Here is a 20,686-nt window from a genome sequence, read left to right as displayed (position 1 = left end):
TGCCCCCAGGGAACAAGCCTCATGTGAATCAAAGCCCTCTAGCGTCAGAGAACACAAGGGACCAGTAACAATAATGACTGGGAGAACTGATGTCTGATTTTGGAACAGGGTGGCCAGATTTAGCAGATAAAAATACAGGATGCCTGGTTCAATGTGAATTTCAGATAAACAACAAAGAATTTTTAAGTATATCTCATGCATATTTGGGACATACTTATACTAAAAAAATTATTCCTCATTTATCTGAAATCCAAATTTAACTGGCTGTGCTGTATTTTATCTGCAACCTTAATTAGGAGGATTTGATGGGGGTCTTTTGGATAAACGTTAATGAAGAAACTGGTATAACAGAAACTATCTGGTCAATATGTTATTTTTTACTTTTATTTATTTAAAGATCAAACTGAATTTGATCTTTACTGAAAAAGAGAGAACAATTTCTCAGAAGAACCCAATATATTCCAGCAAATAAGGAACATTTAATCAAAACTCATCAAATTTCTGAATTGTAGAAGGGATTAAAAAATATCACCGCATCATTCAAAACCAGGCTGGGAAGGGGAGGATGAAGCAAGACACTGGGAAAGAGCCATCAGTGTGTCGTCTCTACACACAGAGGAGAAAGGGCTCTAGGCAGGAGTGACCTGTGGGCGTGGATGAGGTCTGTGGGCTGAAAAGATGGACACCATGGGTGACCTTGAAGGCTTCAGTGCCCAGTGGGGACACAAGGCTTGAAACTTTGTGAGACATGGGAGGAGAGTAGGGCAACCCTCTGAAGGGGCTTTGTTATCAAGGGAGCAGAGATATGGGGTAGCTGGTGAGGAGGGTCAAAGAAGGGTTTCTTTGTTTCCGTTTTGTTTTTAGATGGCATTCATTACGTCATGTTTATATGCAGATGATGGCCAGTCTAGTGGTTAAGATTCAGGCTCACACCGGACGGCCTGGTTTTGTTTCTGGTCAGGGAACCACACCACCTGTCTGTCAGTGGTCATACTGTGACAGCTGCGTGTGGCTGTGATGCTGAAAGTTATACCACCAGTATTTCAAATGCCAGCAGGGTCCCCCATGTTGGACAGCTTTCAGCAGAGCTTCTAGACGAGACAGACGAGGAAGATGGACCTGACCACCCACTTGCGAAAAAACTGGCCATCACTAACAGTGGAGCACCGTCTGATAGAGCCCCAGAAGGCTGGCGAGGCTGCTGCCCATCAGAGCAGTGAGGCTGCCCCACGTACTTGGGGGACAGTCCTCTAAGGACCATATTATAGGGAATTAGAAGTTGATGGTAGAAAGATTCAGTGATAAGTACAAGTAATAATAATAATTAGTGCAAACTCCCCTGAAGGTCCTGCCTCAGGTCCACTAAGACAAGGGGCCACCATGAACCAACCAAAGATGAGATGGAGACTCAAGCACCCTCCCAGGGAATCCTTTCACATGCACCCACAAATACATGAATGACACACTCACACTCGTGCCAACGCAAACACTTGCACACACGTGCACCAGGAACTGATCAAGAGCAGGGCCCTGTTTTAGCTGCTTTGCCGTCATCTCATTCTCCTGCCCCCGCTGAGTAAATCACAAGTCCACAGATGAGCTTTCCTCCTACGCCCACGACTCTCTCGGGATCTTTATACTCCGCTAACCACTGAGCAGGAATTAATTCTCTATCCAGGTTTGTCTGAGACTTTAATGATGACTCCAGGTCAGAAGGAGCAAGGAAGCTAAGAAAGCTGTCCCTCCAGGCCTTCACGCTAACGTCGCACTCATAAGTTTTAACTCCTAAAACGATTTCTTTAAATGCAGAAGAAAATTTTTTTCTTTCCTAGGTCAAGTCTGGAAAATTCAAGAGCTTCAGGAATGATCAAATTAGAAGTCAATGACAGACTGTGAATTCATCTTAAATGAATACATTATAAAGAACGTTTTAAAAACTGACAGTCACTTCCAAACAGTCTCAGAACAATTTCATCATTTCCCCTGAGGGCATGTAGGAAGTAAATTTATTCTAAGGGCAGGAGAATAAGCACCTTCCTTGGCTGAGGCAGGAACGTTCTCCACGGAGGCCTGCTACAGCAGACAACCAAACCCAAACACTGTGGTTCTGAGGAAAAATGGGTATTAAACAGAGGGAGAAAATCAAGCAACACTCAAAACAATTTGGGAAACCTATTTGACCACAGGCCTCCACCAAGCCATTCCTCTCTGTCATCTGTCTGTCTCTCTCACACCAATGCGTGCACGCACACACACACACGGAGGCTCTCTTTCTCAGGGAAACTGCACACACCTACTGACAAGTTAACCTCAAGGTTAATTAAGTGATAACTGGGCAGGTGCCTTGGGGCTCCCCGGTGAATGTCCTAAAGCAACAGGGAGTCATTAATCCTGTGACTGACTCAACACAGCTGAAGTGAGAAGGACAACAGCCCCACGTTTTTAATGGACATAGTGACAAGAAAGAGACAAGTCAACGTTTTTAAAGGCTCTCCTGTTTTGCCGGCCTCTCAGCTGGGGCTTTCCTTCTGTCCCCTGGGTCGCTCTCTCTGGGGGAAGCACCTGGTGCCGTGGGACAGAAGAGGTGAGTTCTCTGTGGGGAAGACCATCACCTCCCTGAGGGAATGATAGCCCTCTGCCCAACTCACTCTCAGCATCAGCTTCCACCCCTGCTGGCACCTCATGGCACCTCTTATTTAGTCCTCATGGGTCCCCTGGGAGGCTGGTTTTACTGCACCCATTCTGAGCACAGGAAACCGAGGTCATGGAGCTTGTCCAAGGACAGAGGAGGAAGGAGATTTGAACCCTGATCGGTCAGACCCCAGAGCCTCTATGCCACATCAGCTGCAGCATAAGGTACATTTGACGTGTTCACCAAGGTCAGAAGTGATGCTGGAGACTTCAAGCTAGATATTTCCACCAGGGAATATTCAGAGAAGATGGTATTTGAGCTGGGCTTGAGCACGAGGATAATTTCAACAGATAGGAGAGAAGATGCAGAAACAGGAGAGGCACAGGGGCAAGGCTCACAGGGCGGGAAGAGCTTAGCTGGGTGTGGGCAGGAAGGTAAGGAGGAGAAACTAACAGGTAAGGCAAAGATGGAGGTTCCTTGAGGCTCTGTCACCTTCAGAGGGCAGCCCAGCAGGACAGAAGGGATGACGACCCAGCCCTGGGCAGGACCTCAGCCTGAGCAGCACCACAGCCAGCGACCCAGCCAGCCAGGTGAAAGGACCATGCCTCTAATGATGGTCCTGAACACAGAAAAAGGGAGAGCATCCAAGGGAAGAGGAGGCTCCCGGTTGGTGACTGGGAAGTTCTGGACAGGAACCATGTTGAAGGAATTGCCACATCATGTTCCAGGCAGGGTTCTGCTGTGCCTTTTGTAAGTCAAACGCTGAAGAAGATGAAGAGGAGGTAAGTCCAGTACAAACATTCCGGTGTCTGATGTGCTCCCCTCAGCTCCCAGGCACATCTGTCCTCTGACACAGGAGAGAGAACTGGGAATATGAGGTTCGAGTCTGGGAGAGCGCTCCTGGGGTGGAGGGGGGTGACCGAACCAGGGGGTCGACAAGGGTACAGACACGATTCTGAAGACTTTCTCTGAGTGGCTGGGATGGGGGGACGGAGGAAGGGGGGTGTCTGATGTGTCCTGATCACTCTGATGCTAATCAACATCACCATTAATTGGAAAGATCAATGATATTACCCATGGCTAGGTTTTTTTTTTTTTTTGCGAGGAGAATTGGTCCTGAGCTAACATCTGTTGTCAATCTTCCTCTTTTTTCTTTTTTTCTCCCCAAAGCCCCAGTACATAGTTGTATATCCTAGTTGTAAGTCCTTCTGGTTCTTCTTTGTGGGGTGCCACGTCAGCATGGCTTGATGAGTGGTGTGTAGGTTTGTGCCCAGGATCCGAACTGGTGAATCCCAGGCCACCAAAGCAGAGCACACGAACTTAACCACTGTGCCACAGGGCTGGCCCCCCAATGGCTATCTTTAATAACACATAACTGCACAGCAATTTCCAGGTCACAAAGCACTTTTACTTCCATTTTGGACAACCTAGTCAGGGAAAAGTATGTATTAGAGATTATTTTGCAGATTAGGACAAAGTGTGACTTAAAAGGATTATGAACTTGCCAAGGTCAAAGAATTAGTAAATCATCAAGAAACTTTTACTAGGACTCAGGCTTCTGGGCATTTTTTTTTTTTTTTGGAGGAAGATTAGCCCTGAGCTAACATCCACTGCCAACCTCCTCTTTTTGTTGAGGAAGATTGGCCCTGAGCTAATATCTGTGCCCACCTTCCTCTATTTTATGTGTGGGTGCCTACCACAGCATGGCTTGACAAACGGTGTGTAGATCTGTGCCCAGGACCTGAACTGGCAAACCCTGGGCCCTGCTGAAGCAGAGCACATGAACCCAACTGCTATGTCACCAGGTCAGCCCCTCTGGGCTCTTTCTTGAACAATGATATTGATCTCTTATTGAACCTTTATTACCATCATACACTGTACTGGTTCCAATTTCATTACACTTTTCCTAAATCATAGATTTTCTCGATAGGAAGATTTGCCACAGAGAAGACAGTGAAAAAGTAGGTCACAAACTTGTTAGAAATGAGTTCTTGAGATTTCTGTCCTTTTCCAGGAAAGAAAATCCCCAAGTCTCTGCTCTCCGCCATCTCTGACAGTCCAGGACATCCCCCACTTGCCCACTCTCTGCCGTCCCCAACAAACTGGGACGTCCCCATGTCCCCACACTCTGCCATTCCCAATAGTCCAGTACACCCCCATGTCTCCACTCTCTGCCATCTCTGATAGTCCAGGACACTGGTAACACAAAATGAGATAAACTGTCCTGTTTCTTCATGTGTGTCAAGTGCAGGGCATAGACAGAACTGCATAAATGTTACTCAAACAGAGATTCTTTGATGAGCTATTGTTCCGTTTTTGAAGTTATAAAATTAACATTTTCAAATAACTTTTATAGGGTGTAAAGTAGATTTGTTTAAGCCCATAAGTTATACTTGGAACTACGTCTGCCCTTAGAACAAGTTACTTAACATCTTCGAACTAAGTTTTTGACTTCTGGAAATGTTCTCCATGGGACTTTGCTACTGTGCAGCTGGTGTGTTCTTGGTGGGCCAGCCATGCTCTCTGCCCTCAGCCTCCCAGGAGGGGCTCCCACCAGATGGGCTCTAACCTTCTGTGATTCTCTTTGAACAGTAGAGTCTAAAATGAGGGCTGCAGGGGCCAGGCAGACAACCTCCAAGTGAGAGAGGACTAGGTGTATGCAGGGTTTCTCAATCTCAGCACTATTGGCATTTTGGTCATTGTTGGGGGGGAGGGTGTCCTGTGCCCTGTCTGATGCTGAGCTGCATCCCTGGCCTCCAGCCCCGAGGCCAGTATTACTCCCAAATCATGCTAACCAGACATGGCCAGATGGCCGCTGGGGCACAAGTGCCATGTTGAACCTTCGTGTGCATGTAGATGGTATTCCCCAGGCTGGCAGGAGAGTGCATAGCCCACCTGGACCCCTCCTCAGCCTTCAGAACCCTGCCCCCCAACACATTCACACATGGATTCAGTGTCACTGAAGAAGACACTCAGGCCATCGGCTCAGCCGGGCCGGGGTTGGGTCTCTGCATTTTACTCCCCCTACTAGCTCTACAACCCTCTTGTTCCATTTGTCCACGCTTTGTAGGGCACAATGACACATGTCGGCAGGTAAGCGACTGAGAAAATGCAAAGTGAGTACCACAGTAACTGGCCATAGCAACACATTCATTGAGCATCTGCTAGTAATTTAGGAAAGGAGACACCTCGCTTTATTACTAGTCACATCCTATAAACAACAATGAAAGGGTGTCTCCATAGTTACTGAACAGGAGTAATCTATTCAATGGGGAAAGTCTATAGAAAAACAATAAAATTCTCTCCCACTTAGGCATTTTAATAGGTCCTCCTCATTGGGGCAGAAATCCCTCTAAAGGCTTCTCATCTTGCTTCCACCTCTGCCCCTTCTCTCCCCTGACACGAAATTACAAACACTCACCAATAATACCACTTTTCAATCTTGCTCAAGGAAGCTGCACAAAAAAGGCAACCTCACTATTATTTTAGTTTTTCATGGAAATGCCTTGACAAAATTTCAATTCATGTAAAGAAATGTGGGCAGAGTGTTGATATTTTACGAGGTGCAAAGTGTGCCTGACTAAAATGGCCAAGGAAAACAACCAGGTGCTTCTGGTCAGACTATTAGAAACAGCAACACACCGCTATGTCACAACAGTTTTCACTGCCTCTCAAAACACAGCCTTGATTGCTCTATTGGGCATGTTAACAAAACAGAAGGTGGAGAGATGCTACAGGTCCACCAACATGCCCAACTCCACACTTATTTGCAAGATAACCGCCTGGAGCAGATAAGCACGGCTCCTCCTTTGCTGGAGGGTACCTGTGTGCCCAGGAGCCCAGAGAACAGAACCACAAGTACCGTACCTGTCGTGTCTTAGAGCTCTCATGTCAACGTAGACAGTGGTGGGGTCAGGTCCCGAGGTCCCCTGCAAGCAAGGACACAGTGCGGTTAACCCATGTCTGCAGGGCAGGAATGCAGGTCTGTGCCTCCCACCAGCTGGTAAGCATTTCTTTGGTAAAAATATGAAACTAAACAAAAACTAAAAGCACTAAACCACCCTCTCCATGATTCTGGTTAACTTTCAATTTGATAACCTAAATCCCAACAGGAGCATCTTATTAGGATAATCCTGGACTTGCACATGGCTTGACTGTCAATCCCACTGATAAAAAGAAAAGAGGCATGCGACACGTCTTGCCAAATAAAAGAAGGCTGGAGCTGCTGCGACTACGTCTGGCTGGCAAAAGCAGGCTGTCAAGGATCAAGCATCATTTGCTGAGAAATTTTATTCTATCTATCCAAAAAGGTCTATTTTTAGACTCAAGATACTGAAGCAGAACATGTGACCTGAGCTGACAGATTGAGGAGGAAGAGAAAAAAGACAATTATCTTGTCCTTTTAGTCCTACTTGACCTGGCTTCCGCTGGCCGAGGGAGGATGTCCTTGCTGTGACGCAGGTCACAGAGGCTTTGTGTGTGTCTCAGGTCAGAGGGCAGCACTTTGCGGTCTGAGCTATCTGACTATTTGTGTAACATGGGGGTCCAGAAATCTGATTTTGGCACCATAGATCTCTTCACAACATATGCTGAGTTGACTTCTGACCAGTGATCTCTGTCCATGTAAGAACAACATCATTAAAGCCACCTTACAAACCAAAATTCTGCATACATTTCTTGGGAAGGCAATGCAATACCTTGTGTAGGAAAAGATGGAACCTAAAAACAAATTTGCCAAAAAACAAGGGAGCCCCTCAGAATTTATTTGAAGAACTACACTAAAACTCTTCAGGAGAGAATCTTTATCTTGTACCAAAGGCATATTTAAATGTAAGAAAAAGATAAAAATAAAGACACCTCATTAAAACATAATATCCTACTCAACAGCTCTGGTCATTGGTATCTCACCACCAAGACAGAGAAAGCACATGCAATCAGCCTCCAGGTGGGAGCTTATGCTATGTATAATGCAAAGAACATTCTTTCTAACCTACGACTTGCGTGGAGCTGTGTTACAGACCAGCGCTGAGTGGAGAAGTGGTTTGATGTGCTGAGTAATGCAAACACATAACCATAGAAGGCCAATTAAAAAATAAATCAGAAAACAGGTCACTAAAAGTGGAAAATGAAGTAAAACAAGATGACCCCAAACTGGCCAAGAAACCACTGATCATGTACAATGGAAGTCCAGCGTCTGTCATAAGTGTGAAACGTTTGAAGAGATCTGAGAAAGGACATTCCGCTGGCCCTCAGTCCTCTTGACCACAGGGTCTATAAACCCCTAGTCAATCTCTGCACTCAACTTCTAGTCTGTCCACTGCTGGAAGCTGTCAAGACAGAGGTAGTAGGGAGGCACCAGTGAGGATGAAGAGGAAAATCCCCTACCTGCTCGGCCAGCTTCCACAGCCTGTGGGGCTACAGCAGCAGGAGGTAGGGAACAGAAGAAAGGAGAAGACACCAGACCAAAAGAAACCAAAAATAAATGACACACAGACACATAAACAAAACAACCCAACAATTAAAAATGGGATGAAGAAAAGGAGGGGCAGGGAGGAGAATGCAAAAAGCAGGAAACAAAGTAAAAAGAAGATCAAAAACAATGTCAAATATGGAAATTGTTAAAATCAATCACTGTACCATTAAAGGCTAAAAAAATCTTAAAAAGATGTCAACATTTCCATAGAGCAACAGAAGAGAGTAATAGATGACCAGGCCTGGACACACAGACCTGAGCAATTATTTTAATATGTGAGGTCAATGGTATTACCGGATAGTTCAATTTTATGGTACTGTTTTTTAAAGTTTCTTTTCTGAGGGAATTGGGGAGTATGAATTTTATTGGCAAATCTATCAAGTGTTCCTCACTGAAGTAGCTCCAAGTCTCCTAGTATGATAAGGGAGGGGAGCCTGGAAGCTTCCACATCTAAAATCTGGGTGCCTGACCCTACTCATATACAAGATGAGACACAAGAAAGGGGCCAAAGTACGTCCGAAGCATGAAGGAGCCAAACATGGGGCTCAAATATGGTCTAGCTCAGCATTCTGGTGAGGGATTTCCACTCTAGTGAGCATCCTATGTCAATCCTCACAGCTGCTGTCCCCAAAGACACTCCCTCCTGTTTTCGTCTCATCTCCCATGGTTCTGCTACCCACTTCCACCCCTGTTAAATTATCTACCTGGAATCGCAGAAAGACTCTAGAAAGCAACTCGGGCAAGCTCCCTTGATGCAACGTATTTTCCCTAGGTGGCTGAGGTATCTTGTCCAAATATTCCCAGAAATGTACAAAAAAAAATCTTATGGGCACCTGGAGTGATGCACAGCTGCTGTGTGCGTATGGCCTACTGCCAGCCCCACTCTCTACGATCACATTAGTAGGTGGACTCCAGAGATGACCAAGGCAGCAATAAAAAGAGAGTTCTTAACTGGGTTTCCTGGGGCTGCAATTTGGTAATAAACGAAACCAGACTGAAAAACTACCACCACTCAACTTGGAGGTGAGTCTATCAAAAAGCTAAGGTTCCAGATTGTAACGTTATTATTCCACCCTTGTCTCTGTTACTTCCTTTATGATGGTAATCATGGCTACTGCTTTCTCTCAGTATCTGTATCTTTAGAAAACTGAGGCAGGACTTGAAGAAAGGGAAGAATAGGCTTAGTAACAGTGTGTGCACTCTGAAGGCACACAGGACTTTTAATGGATCCATTCAAGCTGAATGCAATGATTTGAATAATTTCCTTCATGATTCCTTGAATCCCAAATATTAACAGGAACAAAAATAAGCCAATGTTCTAAATTATTCTAATTCATAAATTTTGTTATAATGGCTCAAAGTAGCATCTCAGAAAAAGAAATATGTATGACTGGGAGCTACATTTCCTATCTTGCAGATGCTTGGAGGAGACAACACACAGCATCTGGAGCAAGACTGGTCTGCTGTGTTCATAGGGACATGAAGGAGGAAATAAAGAGTTAACACATAGGTGTTCTCAAATTTCAAAAACTCTCAGGTACAAAAATATGAGATTTCAAGATACATATAGGGAGTGCATATCTAACAAAATCTTCACTTTGCCAAAGAATGCAAACTGGAGTTCCTTTAACTAAAGACATCCCTAGTGCATGGAAATGCTCCCAAGTATTTAAGGATCATCAAATACTTGCAGAAAGGACCAGTAGGAAAGCAAAGTTACCCATTCCAACCACTGCTTATCAGAAATGAAGACAAAACACATTTGCAATTGCAAGTTATATAAATCTGAAAAGAGGATGAACTTTAAAGTTCCATTGTATAATAATAAGTTATATATGGACATACGTATACTAAGAAATCATGTTTCCTTATTGGTATAAAAGTACCATATCAGTTAGGTCATAAGTCCTTATCGAACAAGTGAGTTATATCTAAATCTCAGCTGTGGATACACAGACTCACATCCCAAACACAGCACAGAAAATCCAGCACAGCACTTACTCTAACACTTGAGCCAAGTGGCGCTGTTACTAGCCAGTGATTCACATAGTACAGTACCAGTACTGTCTAATGTTAGCACATGGCTCCTTAAGCGTAAGTGACGAATTCTAAGTAGAAATGTACAAAATAAAGACAATTTCAAAGTACTGATGTTGGGTACATCTACCGTGCTGGGTGTCTGAGGAGTCAAGGAAGATCGTGGGAGCCAGTTTCCGCAGGAGTGGATTCCCGGCATCTACGCTGCAGTGTTTGGCCGTGGCACAGGGGTCATCACTGGGCCATTTCAGTAGGTGAACTTTAAGCAGTGTTACTGCCTGCATGACCCCAAGCCATGTTCTTTGCCCACCTAGCAGATCTGTGCATTAACGACAATCTTTTCAACATTTTAATTGAGGTATAATTTACATACAATGAAATGCACAGGTTTTAAGTGTCAGTGAGGTGAATTTTGACAATTGTATACACCCATGTAACTAACACCCCAAACAGCATATAAAAATTCTTTTACCCCAGGTACTGGGTCAATGAATCCCCATAACCGCCAAAAGGCTACAACTTTTTAACACCATAGATTAGTTTAACCTATTCTTGGGCTTCATGTAAATGGAATTCTTTTGTGTCTGGCTCCTTTCACTAAACATAATGCTTTTGGAATCCATCCATGTTGTTTGTATCCGTAGCTTGTTCCTTTAAATTCTGAGAAGTATTATATTGTATGTATATACCATAATCTATCTATCCATCCTGCTGTTGTTGAACATTTGGGTTATTTCTAGTTTGGGGCTATCATGAAAATGCTGCTATAAACATTCTTAATACAAATATGTTTGTAGACATGTTTAAATTTCTTTTGAGTACATATCTAGACACGCTGGTTCATAGAGCTGAAATGCATTTAACTTTATAAGAAACTTTAATCGCTCTCTAAACCAGTAATGAATTAGGGGTTTAGGGCTCCAAATTCTTGTTGACGTTTAGTATTGTCAGCCTTTTGATTGTAGTTATTCTAGAAGGTGAGAAATTGAATCACCATGTAATTTTTTTTGTAGCGAAAACCACAATTTCAACATTGGGTACCACGTGCTGTGCTTTCACTCATATCATTTCCTTGGAGCTAATGAGCAAAGGGTGGAAGGACCTTTGGGAACCGTGCAAAACATGGAACACTTCACGAATTTGCACATCATCCTTGTGCAGGGGCCATGCTGATTTTCTCTGCATCGTTCTAATTTTAGTATATATGCTGCTGAAGCAAGCACACCAAGTCATTTTAATTAGCATTTTCCTGATGATTAACGATGTTGAGTATCATTTCATGCACTTATTGGTCACTTGTATATCTTCTTTTGTGAAGCGCCCATTCAAGTCTTTTGTCCATATTTTTTCATGAGGTTTTCTTTCTATTGTTGGTTTATGGTTTGTTATATTCTGGCTAGAACTCCTTTGTCAGATATATTATTACAAACATGTTTTCCTGGTGTGTAATTTTTCTATTAATCTTCTTAAACGTATTAATTAAACTTAACTTTGTTGAAGTCCAGTTTATAATATTTTTTTATGGTTAGTGCTTTTTGTGTCCTAAGAAATCTTCACATATCCTGAAGTCATGAAGATGTTATAGTTTCAGCTGGGAGCTTTATTGTAGAAGTTTTATCATAGACATTTAGGTCTATGATCCATCTAGAAATCACTTTTGCATATCGTACGAGAAGGGATAGAGGTTAATTTCCATTTAATCTTCAGTTGTTCCAAAACTATTGGTCAAAAAACTTTATCTTTCCCTATTGAATGGTCTTGGTGCCATGGTGGATCAATTTCCGGATTCTTTTCCTTTTTTTTTCCCCCCTCTATTGCTCTCTCTTCATGCCAATATCACATTGTGTTGATTACTGTAGCTTTATAGCGAGTCTGGAAATGAGGTAGCCTAAGCCCTTCAACATTGTTCTTTTACAAGACTGGTTATTCTACTTCCTTTGCAATTCCAAACAACTTCAGAATCATCTTGTCAATTTCTTCAGGAAGGCCTGCTGTGATTTTGATTGAGATTGCATTGTATCTATGGATCAATTTGGAGGAAAAAAGTCATCTTAAAAATACTGACTCTTCCACTCCATCAATATGGCAAATTCCTTCCTTAGGATTTCTTTAATTTCTCTCAGCAACGCTTTGTGATTTTTAGTGTAATACCTTTCATTATATTTATTCTTAATTACTTGTGGCATTTTGATATTACTGTAAATGGCACTGATTTTTCAAATTTCATTTTCTGGTTGTTCATTGCTACTCTCTAGGAATACAACTAATTCTTATGTATTAACCTTTATCTCATGCTCTTGCTAACCTCCTATATTAGCGTTTGTAGCTTTTGTAGTTCCACAGGGGTTTCTACACACACAATTGGGCTGTCTGCAAATAATGACAAGTTTTACTTCTTCATTTCCAATAGTGTACTTTTTATTCTTTTTTCCCCTTTGTCTTATTGCATTGGCTAGGACTTTGATATTGTGCTGTTGTTCCTGATTTTAGGGAACATCAGGTAAAAAGCTCTCAAAGTGGATTTTAGGAATTTTAGGGAAAAAGCTCCCAAAGCAGATCATTATGTATGAGGTTAGCAACAAGCTTTCTGTATACGCTTGTTCTCAGACTAAGGAAGTTCCGTTGTCCTCCTCATTAACCCATAAATGGGTGCTGAATTCTATCAAATGCATTTCCTGCATCTATTGATACAGTCTTACGATTTTTCTCCTTCATTCAGTTAATGTGATGAATCAGTGATTGGTTTTTCAATGATAAAGCAACTTTGCATTCCAGAGATAAAACCTGCTTGGTTATGATGCATTACCCTTTTATATATTGCTGGACTCAAAAACGCAAATATTTTGTTGAGAGTTTTTTCACGTGGGATTTGGTCTGGAATTTTCTTTCCTGGGAATATTTTTGTCAGATTTTGGTATCTAGCTTATGCTCACATCATAAGACATGTTGGAAAGTGTTCCTCCTTCTCCTGTTTTCTGAAAAAGTTTTTGTAACATTGGTATTTTCCCAGTGAAACCATCTGGGTCTAGAGGTTATTTTTATTTTTACTTTTTATTGAAATTATGATAGTTTACAACCTTGTGAAATTTCAGTTGTACATTACTGTTTGTCAGTCATGTTGTACATGTACCACTTCACCCTTTGTGCCCACCCCCTACCCTCCCTTTCCCCTGGTAACCACTAATCAGTTCTCTTTGTCTACATGTTTAACTTCCACATATAAGTGTAGTCACATGGAGATTGTCTTTCTCTATCTGGCTTATTTCACTGAACACAATACCCTCAAGGTCCATCCATGTTGTTGTGAACGGGATGAGTTTATCCTTTTTTATGGCTGAGTAGTATTCCATTATATGTATATACCATATCTTCTTTATCCAATCATCAGTTGATGGGCACTTAGGTTGCTTCCACATCTTGGCTATTGTAAATAATGCTGCAATGAACATAGGGGTGCATGGGACTTTTGGAATTGCTGATTTCAAGTTCTCTGGATAGATACCCAGTAGTGGGATGGCTGGGTCATATGGTATTTCTAATTTTTTGAGAAATCTCCATACTGTTTTCCATAGTGGCTGCACCAGTTTGCATTCCCACCAGCAGTGTATGAGGGTTCCTTTTTCTCCTCAACCTCTCCAACATTTGTCACTTTTTGTTTTGGTTATTTTTGCCATTCTAACGGGTATAAGGTGATATCTTAGTGTAGTTTTGATTTGCATTTCCCTGATGATCAATGATGATGAGCATCTTTTCATGTGCCTTTTGACCATCCGTATATCTTCTTTGGAGAAATGTCTGTTCAAGTCCTCTGCCCATTTTTGATTGGGTTATTTGATTTTTTGTTGTTGAGTTGTGTGAGTTCTTTATATAATATGGAGATTAACCCTTTGTCAGATACATGACTTGAAAATATTTTTTCCCAATTGGTGGGTTGATTGTTTCAATCCTGTTTTCCCTTGCCTTGAAGAAGCTCTTTAGTCTGATGAAGTCCCATTTGTTTTTTCTTTCTATTGTTTCCCTTGTCTGAGAAGACATGGTGTCTGAAAAGATCCTTTTGATACTGCTGTCAAAGAGTGTGCTGCCTATATTTTCTTCTAGAAGCCTTATGGCTTCAGGTCTTACCTTTAGGTCTTTGACCCATTTTGAGTTTATTTTTGTGAATGGTGAAAAAGAATGGTCAATTTTCATTCTTTTACATGTGGCTTTCCAGTTTTCCCAGCACCATTTGTTGAAGAGACTTTCTTTTCTCCATTATATTCAGCTCCTTTGTTGAAGATCAGCTGTCCATAGATGTGTGGTTTTATTTCTGGGCTTTCAATTCTGTGTCATTGATTTGTGTGTCTGTTTTTGTACCAGTATCATGCTGTTTTGATCACTATGGCTTTGTGTATATTTTGAAGTCAGCAGTTGTTCTTTTTTCTCAGGATTGCTTTAGTGATTTGGGGTCTTTTGTTGCCCCATATGAATTTTAGGATTCTTTGTTCTATCTCTGTAAAGAATGTCATTGGGATTCTGATTGGGATAGCATTGAATCTGTAGATTGCTTTAGGTAGTATGTACATTTTAACTATGTTTATTCTTTCAATCTATGTGCATGGAATATCTTTCCATCTCTTATGTTGTCATCAATTTCTTTCAGGAAAGTCTTGTAGTTTTCCTTGTATAGGTCTTTCACTTCCTTGGTTAAATTTACCCCAAGGTATTTTATTCTTTTTGTTGCAATTGTGAATGGGATCATGTTCTTGAGTTCTTCTTCTGTTAGTTTGTTGTTAGAGTATAGAAATGCTACTGATTTATGTATGTTGATTTTATACCCTGCAACTTTGCTGTAGTTGTTGATTATTTCTAATAGTTTTCCAATGGATTCTTTGGGGTTTTCTATATATAAGATCATGCTGTCTGCAAACAGCGAGAGTTTCACTTCTTCATTGCCTATTTGGATTCCTTTTGTTTCTTTTTTCCTGCTTAACTGCTCTGGCCCAAACCTCCAGTACAATGTTGAATAAGAGTGTTGAGAGTGGACACCCTTGTCTTGTTCCTGTTCTCAGAGGGATGGCTTTCAGTTTTTGCCCATTGAGTATGATGTTGGCTGTGTATTTGTCATATATGACCTTTATTATGTTGAGGTACTTTCCTTCTATACCCATTTTATTGAGTTTTTACCATAAATGGATGTTGAATCTTGTCGAACGCTTTCTCTGCATCTATTGAGAGGATCATCTGGTTTTTGTTTCTCATTTTGTTAATGTAGTGTATCACATTGATTGACTTGCGGATGTTGAACCATTCCTGTGTACCTGGTATAAATCCCACTTGACCATGGTGTATGATCTTTTTAAAGTATTGCTGTATTCACTTTGCCAGAATTTTGTTGAGGATTTTTGCATCTATGTTCATCAGTGATATTGGCCTGTAGTTTTCCTTCTTGGTGTTGTCCTTGTCTGGTTTTGGGATCAGGGTGATGCTGGCTTCATACAATGTGTTAGGAAGTACTCCATCTTCCTCAATTTTCTGGAATAGTTTGAGAAGGATAGGTATTAAATCTTCTTTGAATGTTTGGTGGAATTCTCCGGAGAAGCCGTCTGGTCCTGGACTTTTATTTTTGAGAAGGTTTTTGATTACTGTTTCACTTTCTTTACTTGTGATTGGTCTATTCAGACTCTATTTCTTCCTGCTTCAGTTTTGGGAGGTTGTAAGAGTCTAAGAATTTATCCATTTCTTCTAAGTTATCCAATTTGTTGGCATATAGTTTTTCATAGTATTCTCTTATAATCTTTTGTATTTCTGTGGTATCCATTGTGACTTCTCCTCTTTCATTCCTAATTTTATTTATTTGAATCTTCTTTTATTCTTAGTGAGCCTGGCTAAGGGTTAGTCAATTTTGTTTATTTTCCAGAGGTTATTTTTTCCTATGAAGGTTTTAAATTATAGATTCAATTTCATATATATGTGACTATTATATTTCCCATTTCCTCTTGTGTTTTGATAATTTTTGTCTTTTAAGGAATTTGCTTCACTTGAGCTGTCAATTTTGGGGGCATAAAATTGCTGATAATATCCCCTTACTTTTCTTGAAATTTCTATTGGATCTGTAGTGACATCACTTCTTTCAGTCCTAATACTTGTGTTTTGTATTTGGAGCCCTGTTATGAAGTGCACAAACTTTTAGGATTGTGTTCTAGTGATGAATTGACACCTTTATCATTATAAAATGACCTCTTTGTCTCTGGTGGTATTCTTTGCTATGAAATTCACATTGTTGATATTAATACAGTGACTTCATTTTCCTTTTTATTAGCATTAGTATGGTACAACTTTTCCATCTTATTCTTTTAATTTATTTGTGCCTATTTATTTTACTTTACTTTTTTAGGAGTTGATAAGTAAATTAACTATTTTTATTTTTTAATTTTTTTTTTGGTGTGTATTTTTTTTTTTGAGGAAGATTAGCCCTGAGCTGACATCTGCCACCAATCCTTCTCTTTTTTGCTGAGGAAGACTGGCCCTGAGCTAATATCCGTGCCCATCTTCCTCTACTTTATATGTGGGATGCCTGCCACAGCATGGCTTGACAGGTGGTGCATAGGTCTGAACCAACAAACTCTGGGCCACCAAGGCAGAACGCATGAACTTAACCACTGCGCCTCTGGGCTGCCCTATTTGGTGTGTATTTTTAAACTGTGTTTGTAGTAGGCTATATATAGTTAGGTCTTGCTTTTTAAAAATCCAGCCTCACAATCTCTACATCTTAAATGGGATGTTTAGATCCTTTATATTTATTGATGTGATTATGTTTATATCTATCTTTTGTTATTTGTTTTTAATTCATCTCATCTATCTCCCCCTCCCCCTTTTCTCTGCCTTTCATATTGAGTATTTTTTTATAGACCCATTTTATCTTCTCTGTTGACTTATTAGCTATAACTGCTTTTTTAAATTTAGTGGTCACTTCAGGGTTCAGCATCCATCTTTAATTAATCACAGTCTACCTCCAAGTGATATTATACTGCTTTACATGTGGTGTAAGAACCTTATGATAGTAATCTTCCATTTCTCCCCTCCCAAACTCTGAGCAGTTGTTGTCATACAGTTGACTTTACACATGTTATAAACCCCACAATATATGACCAGTTTTGTAAAGGCAATCAATTACATTCTAAAGAGATGTAAATAATAAGACAAAATTTCATATGTTTACCTATGCAGTTGCCATTTCCACCACTTCTTTGTTCCTTTGTATAGATCCAGACTTCAATCTGGTATCATTTCCCTTCTGTCTAAAGGATTTCCTTTAATATTTCTTGCTGTGTGGGCCTGCTGGTAACAAATTCTCAGCTTTTGTATGACTAAAAAGGTTTTTTTGTTTAAGCCTTTGCTCTTGGAAGATATTTCCACTGAGCATAAAATTCTAGGTTGAGGGTACTTTTCTTTCAGTACTTAAAGATGTTCTCCACCGTCTTCTTTGCTTACATTATTTCTGACAAGAAATCTGATGTCATCCTTGTCATTCTTTTGCATATGACTTGATTTTTTCATCTGGCTGCTTTAAAGCTTTTCCCTGTATCACTGGTTTTGAGCAATTAAGCAGTTTCCTTCATGTTATGTTGGAGGTAGCTGAGCTTTGGGTTTATAGTTTCATCAAATTTGAAATATTTCTTCGCATGTTTTTTCTGGACCTCCCTCTCTTTCTTCTTTTTTGAGGACTCCAATTACATGTATATTAAGTCCCTTAAAGTTTTCCAACAGTTCAGTGATGATCTTTTTTTTTTGCTGGGAAATATTTGCCCTGAGCTAACATCTGTTGCTAATCTTGCCCCCTTTTTGGTCTCCCTGAAGCCCCACTACATGGTTATAGATTCTCCTTGTAAGTTCCTCTAGTTCTTCTATGTGAGCCGCCACCACAACATGGCTACTGAGAGTCGAGTGGTGTGGTTCCACGACTGAGAACCAAACCCAGGCTGCCAAAGCCGAGCATACCACACTTTAACCACTAGGCCATCAGGACTGGCTGTCTTTTTTTTCTGTAAAATTATTTTTTTCTATGTTTCATTCTGGGAAGTTTCTATTGCTATGTGTTCAAGTTCACTAATCTTTTCTTCTGCCATTGATTCCATCCAATGTATTTTTCATCTCACATACTGTAGTTATTTCTAGAAATTCTAGAATTTCTACAAGTTTTGTTGTTTTTTTTTTTCAACATTCCATGTCTCTTCTTAACTTTTTGAGCATCTGGAATACAGTCAAAATAACTCTTTTGTGTCCTTGTCTATAAATTCAACATCTGTGTCAGTTTGATTCAGTTTTAATTGACTGATACTTCTCCTCATTGTGGATCATATTTACCTGCTTCTTGGTATACCTGGTAATTTTTGATATGATGTCAGACATTGTAAATTCGACCTTGCTGGGTGCTGGATATTTTTCTATTCCTGTAAATATTCTTCAGCTTTGTTCCAAGTCAAATTACTTGGAAAGTGCTTGATCCTCTTCATTCTTGCTTTTAAGATTTGTTAGGTGGGACCAGGGCAGTATTCTCATGAATTATGGAGGTTTCCAGTCTGCTGTGAACAAGCACTGTTCCCTTGAATCCTCCTGGCTGGTTCTTTTTCTGGCTTTGAGTAGTTTCCTTACATGAATGGATACTTTAATCAGGATATGCTGATTGGTGTTCAGCTGAATACTTGGGGAGGGTCCTCTGTGAACACCTGAGGAGGATCCTCTGGGGATATTTGGGGAGGGTCCACTGTGGATATTTGGGGAGGGTCCTGTGTGAACAACTGAGGAGGGTCCTCTGTGGATATTTGGGGAGGTTCCTCTGTGGATCCCCAGAGTTTTCTGTGTACGCCCCTTTCCTCTGCAGCACCCTGTCCTGGGAGGTCTAGCCACCTTTCTCTCCTCAGACTCTTAGCTCCATCTCCACTCAAGGAGCTCACCGGGCTCTACCTTAGTTCCCCTCCCTCAGCCATGGTCTGAAAACTCTCTCAAGGCAGTAATATATGGGAAATCATAGGGTTAACCTGGTTTCTCTCAGGGATCTCTGTTCTTCGTTGCCTGATGTCCAGTGTCTTGCTTCATGTATCTGTCCTTTCTTTGCTTGTTTCAAGAGAGAGGGTAAATCTGGTCCCTGCTACTCCAACTTGGCTAACAGAGGAAGTCCTTATTCCTAACACTTGTAATTTATTCCTTGTATCCTTATCTGTCAGATGTACTTAGGTATAATTTGCATGCAATAAAATTCATCCTTAAGTGTAAAGGTTGATTTTGACAAATGTATACAATCATGTAACCACCACCACAATCAACAGAAAATTTTCATCATCCCCAAAGTCCTGTCCTGCCCTACTGCAGTCAATTCCCTCCCCCAACCCTCAGCACCCGACAACAGTAATCTGATTTTTGGGCCTAGAATTCTGCCTTATCCAGGGTATCATATACAGTCATGAATCACTTACTGACAGGAATATGTTCTGAGAAATGTGTCATCAGGCGATTTTGCTGTTGTGTGATCACAGAATGTACTGAAGGGGAATAAAATTTGCCACCCCAAAATACATCTCTTTAACATGAGGATTATTTTAGAGTGATCTTTTTTTCTTTTGAGGCAGATTAGCCCTGAGCTAACATCTGCCACCAATCCCCCTCTTTCTGCTGAGGAAGACTGGCCCTGAGCTAACATTTATGACCATCTTCCTCTCTTTTATATGTGGGATGCCTACCACAGCATGGCTTGCCAAGTGGTGCCATGTCCGCACCTGGGATCCGAACTGGCGAACCCCGGGCCGATGAAGCAGAACGTGTGCACTTAACTGCTGCACCACTGGGCCGGCCCCTAAGGTGATCATTTTTAAGAAACAAAAGACTCAGAAAGTTTTCCTTGTTACCTCCTCCTTAACAGCCTAAAAGAATTCAGATTAGAAATCCTTTCTCAGGAAGCAAGCTATCACCTTAGCACAAGATGAACTGGGTGGTAGACAGGGAGGAACCTAGAAAGGCCTGTTTGCTGGGCTCCCGTCTGTGTTCTTCTGTTTCTGTGACCAGACACTTGTTTTCCAAACATTTGCTCCTTTTCTCCTTCCTGTGAATTGCTTTCCTTCTCTTTGAAGTCCCTGACTCTCCCTACCCCCAACATCTTTTGTCTTCAGCTGAGGATGGCATTTAAGGTGAGAGCTTTGGTCCTTACGGTGAGTTATTCTGTTTTTCTGGGTCTCTCCTATGTATATGTGTTATTAAACTTTTCTTTTTCTCCTGTGAATCTGTCTCATTCAATTTAATTCTTAGACTAGCCAGAAGAACCTAGAAAGGTAGAGGAAAGTTTCTTCCTCCCCTACAGTACTTACACAAACCTAGATGGTATAGCCTACTACACACCTAGGCTATGTGGTACTAATTTTATGGGACCACTGTTTTATATGTGGTTTGGCATTGACTGAAACATTGTTACGTGGCAGATGATTGTAAACAAATTCATATGGTATGCAGACCTCTGTGTCTGGCTTCCTTCACTCAGCAAATTATTCCTGAGATCCATACATGCTGTTCTGTGC

At 41.2% G+C, this 20,686-nt stretch overlaps 1 protein-coding gene and 1 non-coding gene across 27 annotated transcripts in view; both read right to left on the bottom strand.

The window, feature by feature from the left end:
- DIP2C (disco interacting protein 2 homolog C) overlaps positions 1–20,686 on the bottom strand; it is a 469,882-nt gene that overhangs the window by 27,053 nt on the left and 422,143 nt on the right. For 11 of the 26 annotated variants that reach the window (XM_070601291.1, XM_070601281.1, XM_070601302.1 and 8 more), the window contains 2 exons: positions 8,018–8,047; positions 6,500–6,561 (listed from right to left, as the gene is read on the bottom strand). In XM_070601291.1, the coding sequence (XP_070457392.1) occupies positions 6,500–6,561; positions 8,018–8,047 (92 nt within the window). Of the gene's footprint in view, positions 1–373; positions 4,060–6,499; positions 6,562–8,017; positions 8,048–20,686 lie in introns of those variants that run through there. The other 15 variants (XM_070601280.1, XM_070601282.1, XM_070601304.1 and 12 more) reach the window with 3 other exon arrangements.
- Positions 11,259–11,365, bottom strand: LOC139080567 (U6 spliceosomal RNA). Its single transcript, XR_011535179.1, has one exon. It is a non-coding gene; the product is annotated as a U6 spliceosomal RNA (small nuclear RNA).

The sequence above is a fragment of the Equus przewalskii genome, chromosome 30 (assembly GCF_037783145.1).
Source record: "Equus przewalskii isolate Varuska chromosome 30, EquPr2, whole genome shotgun sequence".
Taxonomy (NCBI): domain Eukaryota; kingdom Metazoa; phylum Chordata; class Mammalia; order Perissodactyla; family Equidae; genus Equus; species Equus przewalskii.
Note: the sequence above shows the minus strand (reverse complement) of the source record. Positions and strands in the feature narration are given on the sequence as shown.